This window comes from Rhynchophorus ferrugineus, unplaced genomic scaffold (assembly GCF_030347505.1).
Source record: "Rhynchophorus ferrugineus isolate W39M unplaced genomic scaffold, kcgeb_rfMv2 rfM6, whole genome shotgun sequence".
Taxonomy (NCBI): Eukaryota; Metazoa; Arthropoda; class Insecta; order Coleoptera; family Curculionidae; genus Rhynchophorus; species Rhynchophorus ferrugineus.
This window is the reverse complement of record NW_027472585.1, coordinates 36,235,963-36,258,576: the sequence shown is the minus strand read 5'-3', so window position 1 is coordinate 36,258,576 and position 22,614 is coordinate 36,235,963. Positions and strand designations below refer to the sequence as shown.

Sequence of the window (22,614 nt, the reverse complement as noted above, 5' to 3'; positions counted from 1 at the left end):
CCATAATATCCCATTATGATGTAAGCATTTCGCATTTAATTTTAAGAGCTTTTTTTGTAACTTTTAACTTAACCGACTACAGACATTAACATGTTTTTTACTAATACATAAGTTGTTATTCGTTTTATCGTTGTTTAGGGCATGTTTATATTAAGTCGTGTAACCGAGATAACAGAACATGTAAATATACATTATGTAGATGATATACATATTTTTTAACAAATATTTGTATTTATATCTTATAACAAATGTTTAAATCAACAATATTGTGCAATTTATTTTGGGGGAATGTTATATGGATAAAGAAATGCATTTATCTCGGAGAATAGTCGTCGAAATTCAAAGGAATTTCATGAGTTTATTGGGACCATGTTTACCATTTTATTTGCCTCCCTGTGTATATGAATGTAGATTAAGATTCGTTTTTTAAAATATAATTAAATTGTATCATAAGGTATGTTATAAACTATATGAAAAGAATATATTATATAGGTAATAAAAGATCCCTTTAAATATTTTGATTTATTTATTTTCAGTTATGAATTATATAATCGGAATATGTATCATATTGATAACATATTGAGTATTATATGCGTCAAGCCTTTTTCTTTATTTCTTTACCGTTATATTAATATGTTTTTGAATGAGTAAATGATAGTTTTATTATTATCCGTATTTGGTATCGTTAAATGTCCCATTATTATTTATTATTTGTTGTTATATGTGGCAATCTAGTCCAAACAATAATTCTTTCAGGATGTAATAATTCTCTATCACAGAGTAATTTGTAGAAATTCATTACAACCAGTATAAAAAATATTGTCTTGAGAAATTATTAATTTATTGATATAATAATAATGATATAAAACCCATTTATATATCTATATTATCATTATATATCAACATTATCGTATTGATAATAATCAACACAATAATGTTGCCAATGTTGAAATAATGCACAAAAACGAATAACCCACCCTATATTAATTTTATTGCAGAAAACTCGTTAAATAATATATATATATATATATATATATATATATATATATATATATATATATATATATATATATATCACACCAATTTTAATATAAAATACAAATGAAAATTTTTATCACACGCCTTTTTAAGGTAACTAAAACATTTTATTGTAAATATTATTATGTATTAATCAAATTTATCAAATTATTTTAAGTCAATATAATTTTCCATTTATTTATCTATTTTAATGAACGACATTCACTGTATTTATTAAATAATCGCTAGATTTTGATGCAACAAGTCGAACAATATGCAATATATTTTGGAATATACTGAGTACGGGCCTGTGCACGGTATTCCATCATACGGAAACTACTGTTCGACTAACCAACCGCCCCTATCGAAACAACCGATCATAATGCGCATTCCTACTACGTTGCCGGCTCAACCGTAGCCGTCAAAATTCCGTATAAATCATCCGTTATATCGCTTTATTATCATCAACCCCTCAACGTTGGATATACCATGGAAAAAAATCGATTACCGTCCGGCCATTAACGCCTGCTAGGTGAAGTAGCCGTGAATCGTCGCCGGTGAACAGGTCGGCTACGTGGTTAATAGGCAACTTGGCAACCTGTTTTAAGATGGCGAAATACAGAGTGTTGTGATGATAGCGGTCTCGGTGATCTCTCAAGAAATTCGGGTCAAAAACGTGTCGTTGTTCGTGTGTTGTTTGACCTAGTGCTGTGGCAAATCCAGAAATTTCCCGAGGAAAAATCACGGAATGGATGTGGCCAAGTAAGTACCGGTGTTTCCATTGTTTGTTATTTATTTCTTTACGTCGTTCCATGGCTCGGCTGGGGATTTGTGTCTGTTGGTGGGCATGCGCCGACGTAACGTGCGCTTCGGTTTACACACAGCACCGTACGTCCGGTAAAAAGAACAAGAAAATGTTAAAAATCAATATTATGGTTTTGTAAATATGGATAGGCAGGAGCGGAATAAGTTGTTTTTAGTATATATTAAAAAAATTTATTCATACCTGCATTTAAATAATTATTTCTAACTTTCATGCAAAAATGTTTTTTTAACAAATTGATGTATAAATAAATAATGTGATCGGTCATTTAATGAGGTTTATTAATTTATTAAAAAAATCCATGTTTACCAACAGAAATAAATCTTTTGACAGTTGGCTTTCGATATTATTATTTGTATAAAAGAAAAAAAAGAAAGAAAACAGTGTATTTTACAATATTATTTTCTACCAGATGTTAAAGGTGATTAATAGTTTCTTCTTTTTTTAGGTCGTGCCCTATGGCATTTTTCACTCCAATTGTGGAGATAGCGGAACCTATCGGCGGGATTCAAACCGAAACCAAAGACCCAACTCCAAACAACGAACCGAGAAGCGAAAGCGACCAGATGGAAATTAAACACGAACCACCTGAAACCAAAAATGACAACACCGACATAATTCCTTCAGGGGAGGCGCCTTCCTCTAACGCTGCCGACATGAAAAGCGAAGACGAGGATGAGAAGAATTCGGAACCAAAGCATCAAACCAAAGACAATGTAACGATTAATAACAAGAGGAAACGCGGGCGGCCGAAGAAGAATGAGGTCAGTCCTGTAAAGAGTACCGAAAGTAACAATAAATCGCCCAAGAGGAAACAACGAGTACCAAAGAAAAATTATAAGGAGACTGACGACGTCAGTTACGAAGAGGAAACTCTTATTTGCATGGATCATCTGGACGATGATAAAGTGATAAAATGTCCCATATGCAAGGACGACAAAGAGTGGACGTTAACGGAAATTAGACAGCATTACAAAACGGAACATCCCAAGAAACGATTGAGAACTTCAAGGTTTTTTGGTGATACACATCCGTGCGATGTATGTGGCAAAGAATTTAAATCTAATGGCAGTTTAAAGGATCACATGGAGACTCACAACAACTATTTCTATTGTGACATTTGTAATCATTCCACCAAGAAGATTTTGGATCATATCGTACACCTGAAGATTCACACCGGTCACCCAGGATACTTCAAGTGTTTGATGTGCGAATTTAATACGATGGAAATAAATAAAATAAACGACCATGTGACCCATCACGAGGACTTGCTCAAATACTGGTGTGATTCGTGTAAAAAATCGTTCCAAATTCTTCAGCATTTCCAAGAGCACGACAACTACCATACTGGACTGAAACCTTTCGACTGTCAATACTGCGGTAAATGTTTCTTGTATTCTCGTTATTTACACGCTCATAAGATGATCATGCACAAGGAGGAGGTGAACTGTCCTAATACATACGAGTGTGTCATTTGTAATAAAGTGTATCAACACAGAAACAGTCTTAAACTGCATATGAATTCGCATACAGGGAATTTTGCGATTTGTGACGTGTGCGGCAAAACGCTTTCAAGTAAAGAGAAGCTAAAGTTCCACCTGCGAATCCACACCGGATACAAACCGTACAGTTGCCAGTACTGTGGTAAATGTTTCACCAAAAAACCGATACTAGTCGAACACGTGAGGGTTCATACTGGCGAAAAACCCTATGTTTGCGATTATTGTACCAAAGCGTTCTCCCAAAGAAGCAGCCTTGTGATCCACATGAGAGGCCACACAGGCGAGAAACCATACCCATGCCAATTCTGCTTTAAAGCTTTCGTCGCCAAAGCCATGTTGAACATCCACCTCAAAACTTGCAAGGGTTTTTTTCACATAGCCAAAACTGAACTGTAGACTGTGTAGGGGCATCGGGTAATATTGAAAACAATCTTGCTGGACAAGCCGGAAAATATTCTTTTTTTTTTTGTTTCTTACCACAATTTGTTAAAGCATGTTTTATTTTTATTTAAACATTTAAAAGTAGAATTGATTAAGTTAAATGAGTAGTAGCCAGAACTATTAATCATTAGATGATAATGAGTAAGTAAAGAAATAATAAAGTAGCTGCTATTTTTGGGGATTATTAGTTCTATATTGAGTGATGTTATTACTGAGGGTATGAATGACTTATTGATGGGTTTTGTAATGTACCAAGATGTTTCGGAACCATATAACATTTAGTCACTTACATTTTTGTAAACAACTGTGTTACACTGAATTATGTGTTAAGATTATTGAACCAATTTTTTAAAATTATTTAATTCAAAGTCTACTATGATTCTTGGTAAGATTACTTCAATTAATATTTCTCTGATGGTTTTTTGCTGTGATATGATTAATATTCATAGATATATATTCATTCCACGTGAAAATTATAAGAAATTTTCCTGTGATTATCTGAATATTATTTCGATACATCTGGTGTAGTGTATTCAATAGATTTAGTGCCATTTTATATAAAAACCAAAGTTATTTTATTTCAAACATAGGAAAATTTATGATAGATTTTTTTAGTATTATCTAAAGTATTGAGTTATATCAATCACCACCTGTCCACTGGTTAGCATTTAAGGATAAAAACACTGACTATATATATAAAGAGAGATGTATAATTGTGAATATATTTTTATTTTTAATTATGATAAAGCCAATTCTATTTTGTGGAATCAAAAAACAAACCAGTATTTATTACAGAAAAATATATTTAAATAGTACTTATGTGGCTTTTTATAGGAACACCATAAAGCGTAGTAGTCAAATAGGCAGACATTTATAGAAGAAAATAAACTATATTACGATATAATGGAGCTTTATTTCAGTCCTACTCATTTGTTGTCTTTTACAGGAAACACATGCGTATACTGGCGCATCCACCTTAAAATTAGTACTTTGTTTTCAATACAATAAAGTATCTTTTTTTTAGGACTGATATTTTAACGGGTATTTTACCGGACGGAGAAGAAATTTTCATACATTTTGTTGACGAGGAAGAGCCGAATAACATCGATATTGCGAATGACGAGTTAATAGAGGAGGAGGAGGAAATTTTGAAGTTAATGTATGATGACGAGGACACGAATGCTTGCGAACAAGAGACGACTACCTCAAAGCCAGATCGAAAATTACAGTGTAACATTTGCGGTAGATCGTTTAAGTATCTCATGCGTCATCTTCAATGTCACGGACCACATAACTGTACGGAGTGCCTTATCAATTTTGAAACCAAGGAGGAATACGATGACCATATGCGTCAGCATGTTCCCAACGCCGAACCGTTCCGCTGTGAGGAGTGTAACGTCAGCTACCTTACTCCAACCGATATCGCTTTACACAACTTCGAACATACCCAAAAATATTCGTGCCCGTTGTGCGATTTCACCGCGAAAGGTCGCAGTAAGGTGACTTTGATTAATCACATCAAAAGACACGAAGGCAAATTCGGTGCCACCTGCGAGATATGCGGACAAGGGTTCATTACGGAACATTTTTTGAAGTCGCATCGTGAGATTCACGAGGCAATACCTAAATATGAATGTGAATTTTGCAATAAAAAGTTTACAGTCCATCGGTAAGTCGTAATAATTTGTTACACCTATTGAGATACTATCAAAATAAAAGTTATAAACTGAAAATATAGCATTATAAGCAGCCAATTTACATAAATTAAATATGTTTATTAGGTATGGTATTTAATTATGAGGGATTGTTTTAAATCAAAATAAACTATTTTTAATTACAAGAGTACCATATATATATACCATTTTTTTTGTCCACAACAAAAATCAATTCATTTAAATGTGTATAGCGCTCGAGTGTGATGCGACGGGTGCCTTTTATATTTCGGTATTTCAGATTAAAAGTTATTTAATAATAACTATTACTTTCTAAAGCTTTTTTTTATTAATACATTCTTTCTCGTTATAACTTCCTTGAATTATTGTTAGTATTCGAAAATCTCGGTGTAAATAATCAATAATATATTTTGCTAGATATATATAGATGCTGCAGGAGATTTTGATATTTTTTAAAATTTCATTATATGAGATGATTTGAGCCTTCTAAATCTCTTGAAAAGTTTAAAATTAAACTAGTTTGCCTAATGGGATTCAGTTAGCCCCAATTATGCTAGTTAAGATTAATTTTTGTATTTATGAGGCACTTGTATAGTTTCAAAACTGTCCAAAACAAAGTAAATAGGCCTAATTGGGGCTGATTAACCCTCATGTAATAATTCTACCTGGATATATGTTGGTCTTATAGGCTATTTGAATCATTTTGACTAGGTTCAGTTATCAATATTGTTAGTTGCTTGTTGAAGCTTTTTAGTTGCTTAATAATGTCGTAACTCTATTTTTGGCAATATTCTTTATAATAATTTTTTTCATTTATTTTCAATGTGTTGGTATAAAAATATATTGTTGAGCACTAAATCAGATAATGAGGTATATCCATCAAACTGACTGAGAATGGTTGATTTATGTAATTTTTAACGTTATGGAATATTAAACATACATATTGAAACCATTAATGGCCAAAGAATCCTCAATTCATTATATTAAAAGTCACTATATCAAATATAAAGAATAGTTCTTGAACTATATTTATTAACTTTAATATAACAATAATAATTACTGACATTGATGGTATAATTTCCATTTCTCATTGCACAATTTGACATAAAAGTAACTTTTTGTTTTTAAAGTTTCTCTAGTCATGGATTCGATTTTCCTACATTTTGAATCACATCCATTATTTGTAAGACCTGTCGATAGTTTTACGTATGATACTTCTAGATTGTATTTGTAGTGGTTCATTCTGTTTCTATTTTGAAATCGCAACTTTTCTTAAATTTTGTTTCCTAGTCAAGATTCAAGAAATCTTCGAATATAAAGAATTTGTTTATCATGAATTGTAACAAACAAGAAACTATTTTCTGTATATACTGAATATGTGTATGTGTATATGTGTATACCGTCTGTATACACTGAAGAATAGCTCAATTATACCAATTAGAAAACTATGAATTGGAAAAATATATGCGGAGAAATATTAAAACCAATTTAATAGCTGCATTGATCAAAATGCATACTTCATGATTGAACAGTATACCTAATTATTTATTTTTGATGGCAAGATAAATTATTTTGATAGGTAATTTCTTACTGTCTTAGATTTTATTAGAAGAATGCGAATTTAATCTTTCAGTTATATGTACGTTCACAAAACGTTGAATCACAAGAAGGAAATGTTTGGGATAGAAGAAGCATTCCAATGTGAAGTATGCGGAAAGAGGTTTACCTTTGAGAAGAGCTTAAAACGACACTTGAGTTGCATTCATAAGATCGGAGAGGATCGTACTGTAGAGTGTCCCGTAAGTCTTGCAATAATATTAATTATATCCTTTTTAAAAAGGCTTTTATTATAAAGATTTGCCATAAAATTATCGCCAACAATCACAACCTCAAAAAGCATATGCGTCTTCACACCGGAGAGAAACAGTTCTGTTGTGATATATGCGGGCGAGCTTTCGCCGACAAAAAGTACCTCACTGCGCATAGGAACGTCCATGAAAAGGAAAAACTGAGGAAGGTCCAAGCTGCTGGTAACCAAACGTTTCTTGAAAACGACGAAATTGAATATTTACAATTAAGAAACTCTCAGGATTCCCCACCTGTCGATCAAACGGACGATCGGATCTTTTTTGATGCAATTTATTTGAATTTTACGTGACATACGTAAATTAAAAAAAGATTATTTTATAGGTTGTTGAAGACATCTATATTTTATGAAGACATGTCTTCCTCTGATTTTGTTAAATCTAATATTTAATTTATTATCAAATAAAGAACGACTTGCAAACTATAACTATCTAAATGTTTATGTTTTATTTAACAGCTTTATTTTTCTATATCGTTTTTAATTAATATTTTAACAGTTAAAGTTAATCATATATCATATATACCCCTACAGATTTTACCGTTTATGCAATGTTATAACATGTTATGTTTGTGATTGTTTGAATCCAATTACGTTACAGTGTTTTCATGAAAGCACTGCTTTACATTCATCTTTTAGTTTTTCGAATAATAGAAAGGTTACCTAATAAATCACATGGAGGCTTCAAAATATAATCACGAAGAATAATATTGAATAATAAACAGGTTGATACACATGAGGAAGATCTTGTTATATATCTGCCACTTCCATTTTACAATTTCCAAGGCTCCTAGTTACAATGGACACAATAACATATATTTACGGCAATGGCTTAGTAGGAATATTTTCGGAACTTGAGTTAAGATCAAGGATATTGACTTGTTGGTTAATAATAACGCATATTTGGACTTATGAAGTACAAATATGAGGTTGTATAAAACATTAAACCGACTATTAATACGAGGCTTCTAAAACATAGTTATTCGTTTAATTACCAATACTTATCGCTACATAACCAACGAATATTCCACACGCAGAAACTCAGAAGTGTTATTCTTAACTTTAAGCTTAAGTATTTATCCCACACCCATCTTGCTTGTGAAATTATGTAAGTATAACAAGTGGGAATGAATTAGTTTGTAAGTTAAGATTTTATTTAGCGTATCTAATTTAAGAAGAAATAAAAATACTTATTTTAATCTAGCTGTTTTTTTTTTCATCAGATATTTTTATCTTTTGCCAACAGATTTTTGGAAAAATAGATACTCTTTAGAAATATTAGATACAATGAATTACCCCGGATATCCATAGCATCATTAAATCATTAGAAACTAGAAGATTCATTAAAAAACCAGCGAATTATCGAAGATTCATATTCCAATTCACATTGGAGTTATATTGACATCACCTGATTGAAAAATTGATTTCCCAATAAAACAGATCAATTTCATTAGTTTCAAGTAGTTTTTGCTATTATTATTGCTATATCTGGATCTTGATATCTAGCTGTAATTCAACGGTAAAGTGAAACATTACTAACACTTCACCTTTAACGACATTATAAAGTCCAAAAACTTAAGTTTATTCATAATAACAGCAAAAGTCTATTGGTATTAAGCAAAGGTTATCAAAATATTCTATAGCAAAATATATTTTCATAATTAAATTAATTATTATTGGAATACACCTTAACCACAAATAATATAAATTTCTACTGTATGTGTGTGAGTATTTTGAACATTTTCATGCCATTATATTAACCAAAATCTAAAATTATAAATACGTTATGAAAACAACTGAAAAAGTATGCCTGGTATAGTATTATTATTAGCGATACTTCTGTATTATAGAAAAATATTAATTAAATTGATTCCTTGGCAATCTAATATCTTGGTAGCAATAAATAATAATTTAATTATAGAGATTGCAAAAAATTATCAATATTGTATTACAGTGTTAGTAAACACGTTTTGAAAATGGGAAATAAATACTGGGGCTATAATTATTTTATATATTTTATACTATAATAAAAAAAATGACGACGATGATATATGTTGCTTTGTTTTTGATTATGCTATTTTAAATTATACCAAATTTATAGAGAAATTAAATTATATTCGTTTAATTTTATATTTCAATATATTGTAATTTGTGCCTTGAACTTGAATATTTTTCTGGAACGCGCCATTTGATGATGTCACTTGGTGATGTATTGAAGATTTATTGCTGTCATATTCCAGCCTCACACTAGACACTGATAGTCTGCAAAATGGCAGAAAGATAACAATACAACAAATACAAAACAACATAACAAATAACTTATTAAACCAAAATTAATTGAAGTCTAAATATTCGATACAATAATAATAATAATTTAATTAAGAACAATTCTAAAACAACCATCAAAGTTCAATAATAAACTAACAGATGGCTCATCAGGCAATACTCTCGTCTAGACCGTTATCAGTCAACAGCTAACTCATTTTATATCAAATCCAGATATTCAAAAATCAAAAACTGTATCAGAATTTAAGTATTATCGATTTTCAATCAGTTTTGGGTAGATTAACCAATAAACTCAATTTAAAATATGCTCTGGTATGCTATAAAAGCTTATTTCAAACAGGTACATAAATTATATCCACCTTGACAAAACAATTAGCCAAGGGTGTGATATTTGTGGATAGAAATTTCCTTTTGAGAACAACTTTAAGGGACGTGATTCAGTTTTATGGAAAAATTGCAGAAGAAGTATATTATGAAACATCCAAATATCCATCAAAAGGAACAAATCGATATAATTGGAGATTTTGAGTTTCGTAAGTTAACATCATTAGCATTACTAACTACATGTTAAAAATTATGAATGAATTACTGTATATAGTCTATAAAAAGTAATTAAAACAAATTGTTTATCATTCAAGATAAATTTTATTCTGAATGATATCTACTGAAATTTGATAATATGGGGGAAATTTATTCAAAAAAACTAATGTATCTATTTTATTTTAGTGCAACTAAGTCATCAAAAAGAACAAAATCGAAAAACCCTAAACTGGAAACAACGACTAAACCAAAAAGGGGTAGAAGAAAAGCACACGACAGTTTATTGAGCTTCGATAAAGAACTCAACAGTATCCAGCGAAACGACTCTAAGAAAGAACGGAAAAGCAAAAACGACGCAAACGATAAAATAAAAATGGACGCCGGTGATGAAAGGACGAGAGTACGCGAGGAGAAACTGGGTTATTGGAGCGATGATAATTGGTCCGGTGATGATCTTGATTGGAAGATGGACGAGGATAATGAGGACATTCAGGACGGCTCGAAGAAAACCAGCAAGACGGAGAAACGAAAGAAAGATAAGTCGGGGCTTTGCCCCAAGTGCGGTAAGGTCGCGGTGGACCTCAGAAGTCACATGAAGAGTCACACGAACGTGTTTTCTTGCGACCTTTGCTTCATCAATTTTAAAAAGGAGAAACACCTGCTGGAACACAAGGAGGTTCACGAAACCGAAAACCCGTACAACTGTGATCGATGTAACATGATTTTCAAGAACGTTACCAAGCTGGCACTTCACAGATTCATTCATACCCAAAAATACGCGTGTCCTCTTTGTGGTTTCATCGCCACCAGTAAGTTTCGGAACTCTATCGTGGCTCACATCAAACGCCATGAAGATAATTATACCGTACGTTGCGAAATATGCAAAAAGGGATTTCTGTGTAAAAAGAAACTGGAAGAACACATGGAATGGCACGAGAACATCCCCAAGTACGAGTGTGAAATATGTCACAAGAAATTCCCAGTAAAATCCTACTTAAAGCTTCATCACAAGTTCAATCACAAGAAAGAACTGTTCGGCACCGAGGAGATCTTCCAGTGTGAGTTGTGCGGCAGGAAATTCACGTTCGAAAAAAGTTTCAAGCGGCACTTAAGCTGCATTCACAAGATCGGCAAAGATTTCACGGTCAAATGTCCGGTTTGTCACAAGATCATCGCAAACAATCACAACCTAAAGAAACACATGCGCGTCCACACAGGCGAGCGAAACTATAGCTGCGACACATGCGGCAAAACCTTTTCCCAAAAACAATACGTCACCAGGCATCAGAAAGTGCATCGGACTGAAAAAGAATCCAAGAAAGAATCGAAAGGTGACGTCGAGGAAAAAATAATCAGTTTGGAGGGGAAACTTTAACGTCTCCGAGCAGCTATTATCAAAAAAAGTCAAGACTGTAACATATATATTGGCCTGTAAAAATAATATTTTTGTACTTAAAATCTATTACATGTAACACTATTTGATCTGTTAATAAAACTAGTTGAAGCCCGATTTGTGAGATGCCTGAAATATATAGATATAAACTACCCGGGTTGTTTTTTTTAATGTTTTAGGAAGAATAATTAAAAAAAAAACTTGAATAAACATTTTTTTATAACATCTTTATTAGATACGCTTAGTACAATCTTAATTATTATTATTACAATTAATTTATTACTACTTTTCCTATGTGCTTGGATTAATTAACAAGCAAGACGAGTACGAGAAAATACATCAGTATGTATTCCTCAATTATAAAATTATAATTATTTATTAATTATTAACTTATAGCTATAGTTTGCACTAATAATACACACTAAATGTTCACACAAGTTCGTATGGTTTTGTTCGTTTCAGTCTCCTGACATCCTGTGCGCTGTCCAGCAGTTGTATTGCTTCCATGTTAGAATGATTTAGTAATCTTCTTTCGTGTTTCAAAGCGAAATCCTGCACAACTTCGCAAATCCATATGATTTCCAGGTCATTGTGCAGTTCTTCATTGGTTACATAGCGATAGGCATTGGTAATCAATCGAAGAATCTTGTTTTGACAGCGCTGTATGACTAACTGATTTGAATATTTAGTGCAACCCCATATTTGCACCCCATAGGTCCAAATTGGCTTTATAATTGTATTATAGATCAACCTCTTTGATTTTAGATCAAGTTGGGAGTATCTTCCGACTAACCAGTATAGTTGTTTATTTTGGTTCTAATGTGTTTTGCTTTTTGTCTAACGTGATGCTTGAATAAACATGAAATGTATTTTATTTAACCTTAAAACTAATTATATATTGTTTTTACCCCAACAGATTTTATCATTCATGCACTGTTATAACTGGTTTTATCCCACAGGTTGGAAATGGTACAGATGCAGAAAAAATATCGATATTTTTGGCCGATATATCGATATTTTTCGATATAAAAACTAAATATAATTTTTAATAAATCTTTAAAATGGCACTTAAAGGTTAACTAAATAATAGTATGGCTTTAAAATATAATCATGAAGAATGGTACTATATTTCAAAAGAAACTCATTTGTTGAATGTCAAAACATGGACGAAATTGGAAAATTTTGGTTGGTACACATGAGAAAGGATCATGCTACACATATCACTTGCATTTTACAACTTCCAGTGCTCCTAGTTACAATGGACACCATAACAACTATTTTACGGCAAGGATTTACAACATCACGTCAGACAAAAAGTTGGTTAGTTGAAAGATCCTCCAAACTTGAACTAAGATCGAAGAGATTGGTTTATCAGTCAATAATAAAGCTTATTTGGACTTATGGAGTGTTACTAAGGTAATATCATATTAGACTAAAAAAATATATGTTTGTACTTAAAATGTATTGAATGTATCACTATTTTCTGTGCTAATTAACAAAATTAATTGAAGCCCGATTAATCAGATGTCCGAAATATCTAAATACAAACTATTCACTATGTTTTTTTGTGTTTTAGGAAGAATAATTCAAAAAAGTTGGATAAACATGAAATATATTTTTACATAACTAATTATAATAATATATGTCAAACCAGTTCAAAATAAAACACAGTTGCCGATCTATTTTCTATTTAATACCTGTTAAAATAAAGTTTGCCATTAATTCCATTAAATTATTATACAGGATGTTAGTTAATTCATATTTCTAAAATAAATTGACTCCCAACTTTATTTAATATGACTTAACTAAAACATCCATCAAACAAAACAAGAGTAAGTAAACCGGATATCACCCGTTCTGTACAGTTTTTGGAACAGCAACTTCAGCCATTTATTTTTTAGGCCGCTAATAACAATAAAACAAGAAATCACCATCGATTACGATGACGTGAAGCCCATTATGGATTCGGCGCAGAAAGCCAAACGGAGAGCGGGACGCAAGGGGTCGAAGGACCCGTCGTGGAGGATGCCCGAGACCAGCAAGAAGAACAAGAAGACGACGACCAGAGAACCGAAAATCAAAATAAAGAAGGAGAAGAAGGAGACGCCACAGAAGCTGAGCCGGAATCAGAAAGCTAACATGTGGACGTGCAAGTATTGCCTGGACACGTTCGGTTCCAGGAAGGAGATGTTCGAACATCGGAAGGATCACATGGAGGAGATCAAGAACAACGGGGAAGTGCCCAAATACACTTACGACGAGCAACATCAGATCTATATCTGTAATAATTGTTCTGCGGAGTGTCAGGACATGGAGGAAATTGAAAAACACGTGGAGACGCATGAGGAAAAGTTCTCGTGCTATATCTGCAAGGAGGACCTGTACGGTCCGATGAATTATTCGTCTCACGTTCAGAAACATCGAGACGACAAATTATATCCTTGTCCGTGGTGTCAGTACATGGCACAGAAGAAGGAGGCGATGCAAGTACACATCAACCACCTGCATTTGCAACTTTACGATTTCCAATGCGGCCAGTGCGGAAAATGCTTCAACGACGCTCTTAGTTTCAAGGAACACAACAACGTCCATTTGAACATTAAACCGTTCGGTTGTGTGGTGTGCAGCAAGCACTTCTATTACTCTCGCTACCTTTTCTCGCATCAAACTCGTACCCACACGGTTCGAGTATATGATCCGGAATCCAAGACGCAGTGCAACATCTGCCAAAAGATCTTCGCACGGATGGATACACTTCAGAAGCATTTCGCTGCGAAACATCTCAAAGCCCGCACTGGTCCTTATGAAAAGAAGCATCTCTGCGACGTCTGTGGACAGGGATTCTCTCGTCCGGATAAACTAAAAATCCATTACAGGAAACACACCGGCGAAAAACCCTATTCCTGCGTGTACTGCAGCAAAAGTTTCATTAAGCGCGACTACCTGATTATGCACGAGCGGATTCATTCCGGAGAAAAACCGTACAGTTGTGAAATATGTGGTAAATGCTTCAACCAAGGAGCCCCTTTGAGGATCCACATTCGAAGTCACACCGGCGAACGACCCTACATCTGTCCATATTGTGGCAGCGGTTGCGTTTCAAGAGGTGCTTTAAACAGTCACATCAAGAGTTGTATCAACACTGCCCAAACTTGATTTCCCAACAATATTTTATGCTATCCTACTTCTTATATAGTCCTTATTTTTTATTATGATTTTGATATAAATGTGTTGAAATAAAGAGAAACATTCTACAACAGTACTAAACTATTGAAAAACACAAATGTGAAGCAATTTTTTCGCCTTAAAAGAAGGTAACAACGTAACACAGTGCCCAAAAAATAGACTGACTCTTTCGATGTTATTATTATTTAGATCACTGGTTTGATGTCTTTTTTTTCGTAACTCAACAAGCTATTGAGTCAATTAATTTGACATAACATAACAATATCGATGCATATGTAAAAAATGTGGAACCTTTTTCCAACATACTACCGAATAAATGAACAATGTCAGTCTATTTTTGAAGCATTTCTAGTTAGTTAACAAGAACCATAGAAACTCTCTTAAAAGAGATATTGACAAAAATAAATTAATTGAACTGAATTATAACTTAAAATGTTTTAAACATCCAAACATCAGAATTTACAAAAGCGATAGATGATTGAGACATATACACCGTTGTTCACCATACTTTTGTAGAGTCTTTCCGTTATTATCTTCTCATCAATTACTTGATGATTGGTTACATCTAATTTGATTTAAAAAATCTGTATTTACCCTTAGCTTTTAAAGTGTTGCTAAGGACTTTTTATCGGTTTATATATATATATATATATATATATATATATATATATATATATATATATTGAGCTTTTTTTTGTCTATTTAAAATGATGAATTTTAGGTTTAAATGTTGTGTTTATTTTTATGTTTAATTAGCTATTAAGGGATTGGGGTAGTGATAAGAATGTTTCGATCTGTTAAAAAAAAATTAAACTGTATATAATATTTGTATTTTTATTTATATATATGGTATATATTTAAAAGAATTAGTGCATATTATGCTCTTAAACGATACCATTCTAAATATATTTGTCCTTATTGATTATGGACATTTGGTGCGATTAAACTGAAACTATACATTCTGATGTTTATTGATAATATTTGTAAAAATTACTATATAGACGGCTTAGTTCTAAATAAATACATTTCATATTTGCAGATTATTAATTAAATAACTATATAGAAAATATATATATTGTTTTTGTTAGGTTTTTGAAAGACTTTTTTTGTCACTTGATGTATTATTTTATAAAAATACAAAAATAAATAATATAAAAAGTGGCGTTGAATTTATTAGACGACTTGGGTATGAAATTTCTCATAGATTCGTTTTCGGAATATTGTTTTAAACTATTTTGTTCATCATTAACTTTGTATTTAATATACTTAGAAGAGGCATTGGTTATTTTTATTCTCATTAAATCCTATATATGAAGCACTCAGTTAAAGTGATAATAAACTGATACAGATAGGTATGTTTCTGTTTCTAAATTGGTGCTGGTACCAGTTATGTAGTTAGTTTATTAATTATGTAGTATAGTAGTATAAAGAATAAGCTGAATGAATGTGACTTTTTTATGTGGTTTGGTATAAATGAAGTATAAGGAATATTTGGAAGTATATTAGGTTTGGGATAAAGTAATTTTGAGTTTTTCTAATCAGTGATTTTAAGTGGATTCATTGAAGCTATACTAAGCGCGTTTGAAAAGTAACAGTTCATAGAGCATTCTGGATAAAAATGAATATTTCAAAATTTTCGTTATTCTTTGCTTATTTCCGAAAAAACTAAGCCAAGTTCATCGAGAATTTTGTTTTATTTATTGTGGTGAATGTTTGAGTGAACACCACTGTTGTAATTGATTTGCTCGTTTGGATTTCGGAAATTTCGATGTTAAAGACTAATTTTAATATAGTGAATCGATGCTTAATGCAATTTTTGAACTAATGATTAGGGATCAATAATGGACGAAAAAGACCACAATAAAAGGCCAAAATAACTGAACGCGTGCTTTACAAATGCTTTTATTCGCGTACTTGATTCTATTTTCATGCAGAAATCTCAGAAGTTCTAAAAGCTAGAATTGCGACAAAAGATAATAAAATATATGAAAACGTCATATCAAAAAGATAAAATGCTGAACACGTCCGTGGCCAGCCACTAATATTTGTCTGGTATTATGAAATTGAATTGGTCAAATGGCTAAAAGCAAGTAATAATCAGATAAATCAACATATCAGGTGTTTCGTCATGAAGGATCGCTATTGATTACAATTTGAGCTGAATACTGAAAAGTGTGAAAACAGTTCGAAAACCTCAATAGACGCACCTTTTTCCAATATGCAATTCGAGTTATTAAAATGAAATTATCAACTAATTATTTTAAAAAATGAACCTGTTCTCTTAAAATACTCAAAAAGATTATTTGAAAACATTTGTCAAGTCAAAGATAGTAATTAGGTAAATTGATAGTTTTTTGTCATTTTTAGACCGTTCTGAAATATATTTACCTCGAAATCAGTTTCCATCATAAACTATTCTTTTATTTAGAGTTAACATTTATTTATGATGAGTAAACGGGCTATTCTAGTCTAGAAGTTTGAAAAAAATCGATAGGAGAATCTATAGGAAAAGTACACCAAGGGTTGAAAATATTTAACAAAAAAACCGAATTTCTAGACACACCCATACTTTCTTTCCACTGAGTGCTTCATATATACTTCAATATATATATATATATATATATATATATATATATATATATATCTGTATAATCGATATTATTTTACTGCATGCTGATGCTTAAACTAAGTATGAATCCAGTAATAAATTCTACGAAATTATTTTTAGAAAAATCATCAAACCGTTAGTCCAGATAAAGCCCGAAACATTTCCTTTGACTGAAAATATCCTCTATATTCCGCACAGACAAGAAACATTTACCGATTCTGTTTCCTAGACAACGATTGTTATCTTAGCAACGGTTTTGCTATGTCATTATTGAGACCGCTTTGTCATTACAATTTTTCCTGTACTCTGTAACTAGTTAAGAAATAGTTGAGTAAGTAGAAAGATGCAGATCAAATAGTTCTACAGCCACGAAACAATGCTTTTTTACTAACTGTATATAATTTTAGGGAATCATATCATAATTACGAATATAGTCCGCATTTGCAAGTGGAAATGGAAGTGAGCGAACTGGAATTCGAACCGACACCTACCTCACCCAATCGCAAGCAAAGCCTCTCGAAGAAATGGAAGATGAAGGTAAAGATGGAGAGCGACGACGAGGAATATTTACCCGCCAACATAAAAAAGAAAGGGAAGTCGGCGAAGGCGCCGAAAAAGGAGAAGGCCGCGTCTCCGAAGAACAAACAGCCGAAACGCAGGAAGCAGGATCACAAACTGTGGACGTGCAGGCGGTGTTTGCAGGAGTTCGACTCGCGCAAAGCCCTGACTGAACACACAAAGATCCATCACATCGACAGTAGCGACGATCACTCGTTCAAATACGACGAGGAACAGGACTTGTACTACTGCAATACCTGCTCAGCCGAGTACCAGACGCAGGGGGAGGTTGAAACGCACATATCGAAGATACACGAGGAGTTTTATTCTTGCGAGATTTGCAATCACGAGTCTAAGAAGGCGTACTCGTTCGCTGTTCACATGATGAGTCATTCGAATGACGACATGATGGTGTGTCCCCTGTGTACGTACACTACACCGAGGAGGACCTGTTTGCAGACGCACATCAACAGAGTACATTACCACAAGTTCTACTATACGTGCGGTACTTGCGGCAAAGGTTTCAACGATTCGGTGATTTACAAGGAACACAATAACGAGCACATGGGCATCAAACCCTTCATCTGCGTGGTTTGTAATAAGGCTTTTTGTTATTCCCGATATATGACGATTCACCAAGTGAGACACCACACCGTTCATATCGAGGGCACACTTCACAAGACCCAGTGCAGCATATGCCTGAAAGTATTCTCTAAGGTGGAGACTTTGCTTAAGCACATCACCACTAAGCATAGAAACGGCAACGAGAAACCAGAAAAAAGGCATCTATGCGACTTGTGTGGCAAGGGATTCGGAACCAGCGACAAGCTGAAGATCCACTACCGGATCCACACGGGCGAGAAACCGTTTCATTGTCGTTTTTGCGAGAAGTGCTTCACCAAGAAAGATTATCTGATTATGCACGAGAGAATCCACACCGGCGAGAAACCGTATCCCTGCGAGTACTGCGGCAAGTGCTTCAATCAGGCTTGTTCGTTGAGGATTCACGTACGAGGACACACGGGCGAGCGCCCGTACATCTGTCAATTTTGTAACGGCGGCTACATCTCCAGGGGATCGCTGAATCTGCACATGAAAACTTGCAGCGGAATTAACGTAAAACAAGAGTTTTCGTAAACGTTGGATTGGTTTGTTTCAGTTCTGTTTGGGGTTTCGTTCATATTTTATCAATTACGAATTGTTCTACTAGTGTAGTTTGAATAAAAATTCCTATTTTTATTGAAGTAACGATGGACACAGCGTTATTTTTATGAATTGTTTTATTTTTGTTATTGATCTAGTCTAATGATTCATTGCAAAGTAATCAAAAACGTATGATATTGAGAAATTTATTTATATTTTTTACACAGGCCTGAATATCGTTATTTTTAACATAATTTAATTTATATCTGCTTTAAGAAACTAATTTTGTCTTTTTGAGTAATTTTTTTCTTAATTAATGCATTACAATGAATTAATGCAAGAAACTAACTACATTGACGATCTTGAGTTAGTTTTTTTTACAGTTTGGTTGGCATGGGGCAACAGGAATTGCCAACAACATTCAAACTGGGAATTATTTGTTTTCGAACAATATTTTTTCTTACAAAATTCGTTAGAAAATATTTGTATGCATTTGTCGAGTCAAACATAATTATTATGTTAATGACAATTGAAATTTCCGTAACTTTATTAGATATATTTACATATAGATAATCAACATATACTTTTACATCCAATTTACACATTAATAAGTCCATTCTACTGCAAAAAAAGTAATATAAAAACATTGCAACATCATTCAGAGTACTTTTTTACGTTAAAAGGAATTGTGACTGAAATAAAACGTTCTTTGTATTACATATTAGTTTCCCATTTGTTTGTAACTCTATATTGAGCACTTTTAAATATTTCAGAATGTCTCAGAAAATCTACCTAGTTTTGTTATTTTATTAGCTAGAAACCTCCAATAACTTTATCTTTATTGTTGCCAGTTGTCCCATTAAATATGTAACCAGTATCCATTTATTTTAAGAAATAATTCTCAACAGCACCATCTTAACGTTTATACGTATTTATAAAACTCATAATTGATCATTTATAAAGAAATCACGTGTCATTGATGGAATGATGTTAAAATCACAATTTTACCATTGAAAACATTAATAACTGTATTTTACACAACAAAAAGTCCTAAAAGAAACAATATCTGCATTCAACATTTTTGATAATCAATTATGCGATAAAATATTTATTAAAATAATCAAGCAAAATGGTGAAGCAGAACATATTAATTATGTTGACTAATATATTAGGTCTGTGTAACGTTACATTATGCATTGTCTAAAAAGTAATATCGAAAATGAAGATAAGCGAAGAATAATATTTTATATAGATTATTTATAGATTGAAAATGAAAAACGTGGTTTGAAATATATATATTTTTTCACTAATTCGGTTACTAACAGAATATTAACGTCAAACCTTGGGCGTTTAAAAAATGTCCTGACACATTAATTAATTAAAGCAGCTACCAACAAAATAAAGGTATATGTAGAGGTAGTAAGAACTTAACATTTAAAACGAACAAAAAAAATGAAACAGTATAAGTTCCAATTGATAAGGTAGTATTAACGTAAAAATACTAGCGCGTATTGTAACAATTTAATCGTAAAAAATTAGACCATTACGCACATAGAACCAAAGATTGTAACAAAATTATATACAAAAATTATAGAGGATTAAAACACATTTTAATATTTGTTTAAAAAATATTGTTATTTTTGTACGTTACCGCGAATATTTCGGAATATATTTTATTAAATGAAAAGTTATTATATTATATACGACTATTTAATAGTTTTAGTTCATAGGGCTTTCATTTTGCTTTTATACATTTTTTAATCCACTGAAGTTTGTTATTAAGTACTGTGAAGTACGGTCGGTGCAAATAGTTTCTTACAATACACTGGCCGGTGCCTTTTTATGTTATATCTATATTATTCAAACATATTTTATATTTTATAGTTATATAAAATTTTTATTTTTATGTTACTTGTTAGAGAGTATAAATATAGATGTTAGAACAGATGTTTTAGTCATTCTTTGAGTATCGGTCGATCCACGAATTTCTTCTTACAACTAGCATTAAGAATATTTTTGTATTATCATGTTGTTTGTTTCCTTATTTTTACCAACATTGTATTAACTATTTCTTTTGTAGGTTCATAAAGACCATTGATGCCGACACGAAAATTACCGGGATATCTTGGCAGTGCAGCTCCTGTTCCGAGAGGTTCCGAAACTTGACTTCGTTAAAGACTCATATGGAATCGAACTGTGACGGGTTAAAGATGCAAGATGATACTACGACCATTGTTATAACTGATAATGATGATGAGGATTATAAGTACCCGAAGACAGTGAAGAAAAGGGGACGTCCGAGACAATCGAAACCAGCTCCAAGTCGACGATCGATGAAGCCTGCCACTCATACGATTATTATTAAGAATGATAACGGTAATGAAATTATAATGACAGAAGTCACCGACTCACCCGAAGACGTATACTGGAAACCAGTGAAGCAACCGAGCAAATTAGCCAAAACATCTGATAAGGAAACGGAGAAATGTTTCTGGCCTTGTTCCCAATGTCCGCAGATGTTTTCTACGGAAAAACTTCTGGAAGATCACTTGATTAAGTGTATTTTGGGTAACGAACCGACCATGAAGCCGAAGAAGCCCAGAAAACAAGGCAATTCCGCTGGGGCATTAGAAAGTCCCTACCAGTTCGATAGGTTTCGAAACGTTTATATATGCGGAAAGTGTTTTGCCAAGTTTCAATACAAGAGCGACGTCGAACAACATATAAAGGAACACTTTTTGTTCGCCTGTAAAGTTTGCGACACTAACTTCGAATCGTTTTTCGACCTGGGATGCCACAGCGCCACTCATGGCGATTACAAAACGATGACTTGTCCCTGCTGTCGATTCCAGACGGTAAAAAAGGCCGAGCTGAGACACCACATACAAACGGAGCACAATAACATGACCGAGGGGTCCGAACCGGAGGAGAAGAAGTTCGAGTGCGTGGTGTGCAAGAAGGCTTTTTCCTGTCACACCAGCATGTGGAATCACCAGAGATACAGCCACAAGGTCACGGTGGACAGCGAGTCGCAGATGGGCGCCAAATTGGAGCCCTCCAACAAGGTGAGCGAAGTTTTCCTTTGCGATACCTGCGGCAAAGGTTTCAGCTCGAAATACCGCCTGGAACGTCACATCAAAGCGATGCATCAAGGATTTAGACCGTTCGTATGTCGTTACTGTGGACGCGCCTTTACCGGCAAAGACACCATGAAGAAACACGAAAGAATTCATACCGGAGAGAAGCCCTACTCCTGCGAGTATTGCGGCAAATGTTTCAGACAACCCGGCCCATTCTCCGTTCATCTCAGAATTCATACCGGTGAAAAACCGTACGAGTGCAAGTTCTGCAAGAAATGCTTCATCACCAACCAGAGCCGAAAGTCGCACATGAACAATTGCACCGGAAGAGAAATGAACTATCTTAATCTCTCAGATTGTTAAAACAATTCAATTAATCATAATGATCAGTGTTACTAGTTATGTTTCATTTCCAAGCAAATATATTTTCCGGGTTTTTTAAAATAATTTTTGTTTTATTTTAGTTATAGTTTTTGTATTTATTAACCTGCATAAATCCT

At 33.1% G+C, this 22,614-nt stretch overlaps 2 protein-coding genes and 1 long non-coding RNA gene across 3 annotated transcripts in view; all 3 read left to right on the top strand.

The window, feature by feature from the left end:
- LOC143198704 (uncharacterized) overlaps window positions 1-22,614 on the top strand; it is a 237,424-nt gene that overhangs the window by 202,222 nt on the left and 12,588 nt on the right. The window contains exons 5-6 of the mRNA XM_076408065.1: window positions 17,741-19,024; window positions 21,115-22,472. Of these exons, the coding sequence (XP_076264180.1) occupies window positions 17,741-19,024; window positions 21,115-22,472 (2,642 nt within the window). The remainder of the gene's footprint in view (window positions 1-17,740; window positions 19,025-21,114; window positions 22,473-22,614) is intronic.
- Window positions 1,406-4,687, top strand: LOC143199035 (uncharacterized). The gene is made up of 2 exons (XM_076408757.1): window positions 1,406-1,779; window positions 2,289-4,687. The coding sequence occupies exons 1-2, from the start codon at window positions 1,766-1,768 to the stop codon at window positions 3,736-3,738; spliced, it is 1,464 nt and encodes a 487-aa protein (XP_076264872.1). The 5' UTR covers window positions 1,406-1,765; the 3' UTR covers window positions 3,739-4,687.
- Window positions 9,904-10,473, top strand: LOC143199047 (uncharacterized). Its single transcript, XR_013006332.1, has 2 exons — window positions 9,904-10,139; window positions 10,333-10,473. It is a non-coding gene; the product is annotated as an uncharacterized LOC143199047 (long non-coding RNA).